Here is a 5,879-nt window from a genome sequence, read left to right on the forward strand (position 1 = left end):
TAAATGTTGAGCCAGGGTGTGGACTTGTTATGTTTAGTTTTCTATGGGTTTTGTTCTACATCGTTTATTTCTATGTTGGCCAGGGTGGTTCCCAATCAGAGACAGCTGTAGCTCGTTGTCTCTGATTGGGGACCATACTTAGGCAGCCTGTGTTCACTAGTTCATTGTGGGATCTTGTTCCGTATGGTTTGTTGTATTACCTAGGACTTCACGTATCGTTTTGTTGTTTTTGTTCTCGTTGTGTACACTTAATAAAGTATGTACGCCTATCACGCTGCGCCTTGGTCCGCTTCTCATAACGATCGTGACAGAAGATCCCACCAAGAGAGGACCAAGCAGCGTGCCAAACAGGAGAAGTTGGCGATGTCCCAGGTGGACGAATGGTGGTCTTGGGAGGACATATTCGCGGGCAGAGGGCCATGGGCAAAAATAAATGCCCAGGCAGGAGAGGAGAAACGGCGCCAACCGTGCCGACGACGGACACGCGAGAGGCAACCCCAAGTAATTTTTTTGGGGGGGCACACGGCGTGGATGACGGGGCTGCTGGAGGCAGCTAGAGGGCGCATCGGCGATCTAGGAGAGGAGGCCACCAGGTTTGGGGGGCTGGAAGGATGGTTGGCGGAGCCTAGAGGTAGAGCAGAGCCAACTCCCCGTACTCAGGCTAGGCAGCGTGAGACTGGGCAGGCTCCGGGTTATGCGGAGCCACGTACTGTGCCGCGAGTGTTCCGGCACAGTCCTGTACATCCTGTGCGAGCACCACGCACGTGTCGTGCTAAGGTGGGCATGTAGCCAGGACGGAGTGTGCCGGCTCAACGCTTGTGGCCTCCAGTACCCCTCCTCGGTCCCGGATATCCTGCGCCAGTGCCACGTGCTGTAGCGCCAGTACGAGTGCACAGCCCTGTACGTCCTGTGCTGATGCCTCACACACAGGGTGTGGAGATAGGCATTCAGCCAGGACGGGTTGTGTCAGCTCTCCGCTCCAGACCTCTAGTCCGTCTCCACAGTCCAGCCCGGCCTGTTCCTGTCCCTCACACCAAGCCTGTGGTGCGCGTCGCCAGCCCGGTCCGGCCCATTCCTGCTCCCCGTACCAAGCCTGTGGTGCGCGTCGCCAGCCCGATCCGGCCCGTTCCTGTCCCTCGCACCAAGCCTGTGGTGCACGTCGCCAGCCCGGTCCGGCCTGTTCCTGTCCCTCGCACCAAGCCTTTGGTGCGCGTCGCCAGCCCGCTCCGTTCCTGCTCCCCGTACCAAGCCTGTGGTGCGCGTCGCCAGCACGGTCCGGCCTGTTCCTGTCCCTCGCACCAAGCCTGTGGTGCGCGTCGCCAGCCCGGTCCGGCCTGTTCCTATCCCTCGCCCCAAGCCTGTGGTGCGCGTCGCCAGCCCGCTCCGTTCCTGCTCCCCGTACCAAGCCTTTGGTGCGCGTCGCCAGCCCGCTCCGTTCCTGCTCCCCGTACCAAGCCTGTGGTGCGCGTCGCCAGCACGGTCCGGCCTGTTCCTGTCCCTCGCACCAAGCCTGTGGTGCGCGTCGCCAGCCCGGTCCGGCCTGTTCCTATCCCTCGCCCCAAGCCTGTGGTGCGCGTCGCCAGCCCGCTCCGTTCCTGCTCCCCGTACCAAGCCTGTGGTGCGCGTCGCCAGCCCGATCCGCCCGTTCCTGCTCCCCGCACCAAGCCAGTGGTGCGCGTCGCCAGCCCGGTCCAGCCCGTTCCTGCTCCCCTTCACACATTCTTCATTAAAATTCAGTACAAGTTCCTCAACAGATGGATTGACAGATTAGCCATATTGCTAATTGAACTATACGGAAATCAAGTTTTCCTGTTATCGTGCCATGTATGAAGGCTATGTAGAAGCTCATCCAATCACAATCGCCTGCAGAGTTTCGGGTATAAGTATTATTCCTGCACAGTAAAGAAACGCAGGGAGAGTTGGGTCCTGTGTGGCTCAGGTGGTAGATGCCAGGGTTGGATTCCCATGGGGGACCAGTACAAACAAGAAAATAAAAAAGGTATGGAAATGTATGCTCTGGATAAGAACTTCTGTTAATTGACTAAAATGTAAATGTAATATGAGAGTTCAAAGTGTTTTCCAGAAAGGTGGTTACCATGTTTTATTGAATGCTACCTGTTGCTCTTCAACAATTGCCAAGCTTTTCCCATACCAACTGTTAATTGAAGGGCCTTGTTCTGTGAAGGTGCAGAAATGACAGACAATAGAACAGGTGACTACTATGACACAGAACTTTCCAGTTTACGGTCAAAACAGATGAGTCTGTACTATCAATCAACTGTGTTACAATGAACAACTCCACAACACAAGTCTTTCTCCATGTGCATCTCCAGTATGCAAGGGATTTCCCTGTCTGTGTACAATAACAATAACCAGATTCCTCTATACAGATGCAGTACAGATATATAAGCAGGGAAAAGCATGAAAGTGAAACCTCAAAAAGTCTCTAACCTTTTTCAGCCAGGCAACATGCTTATAGAAATCTATGTTATACTCCATTCTGTTGGCCCATTGTAGCTTTGACTATTTTCTTCCTCAAACTCTACACTGTAACTTATCCTAGAGAGAGAGAGAGAGAGAGAGAGAGAGAGAGAGAGAGAGAGAGAGAGAGAGAGAGAGAGAGAGAGAGAGAGAGAGAGAGAGAGAGAGAGAGAGAGAGAGAAAGAGAGAAAGAAAGAGAAAGAGAGGGAGAGAGAGAGAGAGAGAGAGAGAGAGAGAGAGAGAGAGAGAGAGAGAAGAGCTCAGAAACTTAACAGAGCTTCTGAAAGAAAGATACTTTATCACTGTTAATCCCCTTGAATCCTTCTATCTGCTTCTTCCTCCTCTTCCCCTCCTACTCTCTCTCTTGCTGCAGAGAGACTGTAGTGGGGACCCTATGGTGTGCTGTGTCTAGGTCGGACCCTGGCTGTGTGGTTTGGAGCCCAGACAGAGGCAGGCTGAGAAGTGGCTAGTCTCTAATATCAGACTGCAGCACTACGACTCAGACCACGCCAGCTGGCTCCTCTCCCTCCCTTTCTTCTCCTCCCCTCTCTCTCTCTCTCTCTCTCTCTCTCTTTTATTCTCTGTCTCTCTCTCTCTCTCTCTCTCTCTCTCTCTCTCTCTCTCTCTCTTGCTTTCTGTCTGTCTCTCTCTTTTTATCCCTCTCCGTCTCCTACACAAACACTATCACTTTGTTATTTTTGTCTCTATTCCACCCCATAATCCCCCCCCCCCCCCTTCTGAAAGATGGTTCATATGCTCAATAGAACCCAGTAACAAGGTTTCCTGAATAAATACACCACACTAGCCAGTTTAGTGTGTGAAGTGAGTTTAGGCTGTGTTGAAGCTACTCACCCCTCCCTTCTCCAGCCAATCTAACAGGGTGTGTGCTGTGTCCATGGGGACCTGTCTGCTCATGGACTCATGCTCCTCCTGGTCCACCTGGCCCTCCAGGGCTACCCTGAGATCCTCTACCAGCTGCAGCACCCTGATGTTGGGGTTAATGGCTGAGGTGAGGGCAAAGGTGGGGGCAGAGTTCGAACCCTGGGAGTGGTAACCCTGGGCCCCAAACTTCAAGAAGGCCTCGCAGAACCCTCCTGCCAATAAAATGAAATAATTTAGATTCAAGTTATGGTTAGGGCAAAGATCATAGGGGTGATACAGCCATCAGAGCCTTAAAACTAGCTATCCCAGAGTCTAACAATCCATTTTGACTTGTTTTGATTTTCTGAAATCAGATTACTATAAACTGTTTGCTGTTGACTATATTGTATGTGACTGCTCCACAAACAGGCGGTTAGGATTGCTGAGTGAAAGTATTATGTGCTGATGAATATATCATGCCAGTTTGAATTTCCAATGTGAGTCACCTGAATACATCAACATAATGTGTGAAATAATTGAAAACATCCAACTGCTACCTAGCATAACCACTGGAGGGCACCCTCCCACTACAACGCTAGCTTCAACAGTGCCTGAACGCTGTCAGCTTTGAAAACTCAAGTGTTCCCTATAGGGATATTGTAGGGACATTGCATGGTGTATTGACTGCTTCTCTGAGTAAAGGCAGTGTGTCAAAGTGCTGTGCTCTGATGGTCTTTTAAATATTGCACTAGTCTGCACAGATATATATTCATGATCTCATGTCACCTTAGCTGTAGGCCTATTACAGGAATTGTTAGCATTATTAGCAATATGTTAGCCTGTATGACCATCTCTATGGGTGATGTCATGGTTTTCTCTGTCTTGCAGTGTACTGGGGGTCATTAGCACTATGCTATCTCTATTATTAGAGCCGTTTGTCTTGTGCCCCTTAGAGGAACCCCAACAGAGTCATCTGATATCCTGCTATGGTTATGACAAACAGTGGTGACTGAAATGTATCACCCCTGTAAGAAAACATGGAGAGCTGAACAATATGGAAAGAGAGCTAGTTATAGAGTGTGGTGGACAACTACAGACAAGGATGTTGTATTTGTCTTTCTTGCTAGCACTGATTTTGCTGATAGCTGCTTTATTGAGGAACGTTTTTTTCATTCTATGACATTGATATGTGGTTGTTTTATCGACCTTAGTTGAATGCACTGACTGTAAATTGCTCTGGATAAGAGTGTCTGCTAAATGACCAAAATGGAAATGTAATATAAATGATAGAGTATACATGGAATAGACCAGGTGGGGGAAGAAGAGAGGCAGCGTAAAAGACTAGCAGAATGGTTGATGTACAGTAGCCTACTGACAAGGACCATCTATTCAAAACCTGCTGAGTTTCCCCAAGTAAATCTGCTCTAGTTGGAACAAGCTTAATCCCAGTATCTCAAACTTCAAGATCCTAAGAGGAACTTTCCTTTCATCATTTCAACTAAAATCCAAAGTACACAATTTATTTGGATTATGCTTAGAAAGAACTGAACAAAATGTAACATTCCTACTCTAAGTTAATATATTTAAATCTCAATGAAACCTTCAAGACATTACCAAATACCAGTCTAAAGAGAGCAGTAATTGCAAGCCGGGTTGTCTTTGAGGAGGTCTTAATAAAATAGAAGCTTACCAGCGATAATGTCATCCATTTGCTCCAAGGCTGCCTCCAGCATGTGGCTGGCATCTGACGCCATGGCAACGGGCTACTTCATACACTGTTACTCACCGGATCACCATGCACCGATAGGAGAAATTGAAATAGAGAAAGCGAGAGAGAGGGAGAGGGATGGAGGGAGTGATAGTAGAGCCGGAGAGAGAGACAGAGAGGAGCAGAAGGGAGGGGAGTAAGAGATGGGGACAGTTTTCAATCATGTCAGACAGATTATAATCAGCATTCAGTTGACTGGAGCTTTAGGGAGTTCTCTTTGCCTCTTAGATCTATTTACAGCAAAACAACAACAGCTGCCCCAGCCCTTTTTCCCATATACATATCCTCCTTTTGGCTTTAAATGTTCCTCTCATTTTGCGGGCGGAGTTCTTGCCATTGTCAGCAGTCCTATCCACTTGGGATGGGAGCGCAACCTTGGCATTGTTTGTGTTTGTGTTTTTCTTCAAGTACTCCATTTGTCTTCCCTTTATTTCTTTAAGATGTTCTCGTTAACTTCATTCACAGGTTCGGAAGGTAACTGAACTAAATGACTATCGCCCCGTAGCACTCACTTCTGTCATCATGAAGTGCTTTGAAAGGCTAGTTAAGGACCATATCACCTCCACCTTACCCGACACCTGAGACCCACTACAATCTGCATACCGCCCCAACAGATCCACAGATGACGCAATCACCATAGCACTGTACACTGCCTATCACTGCCTGGTACAACAACTGCACCGTCCGCAACCGCAGGGCTCTCCAGAGCAGGGGCGGTGTGTTCATTAGGGCGATATGGGCGACGCACTGCCAAACGGGAAAAGGAAGG

At 49.1% G+C, this 5,879-nt stretch overlaps 1 protein-coding gene across 2 annotated transcripts; it reads right to left on the reverse strand.

Moving 5' to 3' along the window:
- Window positions 1-2,036: 2,036 nt before the first annotated feature.
- Window positions 2,037-5,353, reverse strand: LOC311148524 (liprin-beta-2-like). 2 transcript variants are annotated; one of them, XR_014614909.1, is made up of 4 exons: window positions 5,033-5,353; window positions 3,334-3,575; window positions 2,452-2,559; window positions 2,037-2,177 (listed from the first exon to the last, which is right to left on the reverse strand). XR_014614909.1 is itself a non-coding variant. In XM_084185505.1 (3 exons), the coding sequence occupies exons 1-3, from the start codon at window positions 5,094-5,096 to the stop codon at window positions 2,536-2,538; spliced, it is 330 nt and encodes a 109-aa protein (XP_084041631.1). In that variant the 5' UTR covers window positions 5,097-5,353; the 3' UTR covers window positions 2,384-2,535. The 2 variants fall into 2 exon arrangements, 1 of the variants encoding a protein (XP_084041631.1); XM_084185505.1 differs by lacking the exon at window positions 2,037-2,177 and having other exon boundaries at window positions 2,384-2,559.
- Window positions 5,354-5,879: the final 526 nt, after the last annotated feature.

The sequence above is a fragment of the Coregonus lavaretus genome, assembly GCF_964263955.1.
Source record: "Coregonus lavaretus genome assembly, chromosome: 21".
NCBI lineage: Eukaryota > Metazoa > Chordata > Actinopteri > Salmoniformes > Salmonidae > Coregonus > Coregonus lavaretus.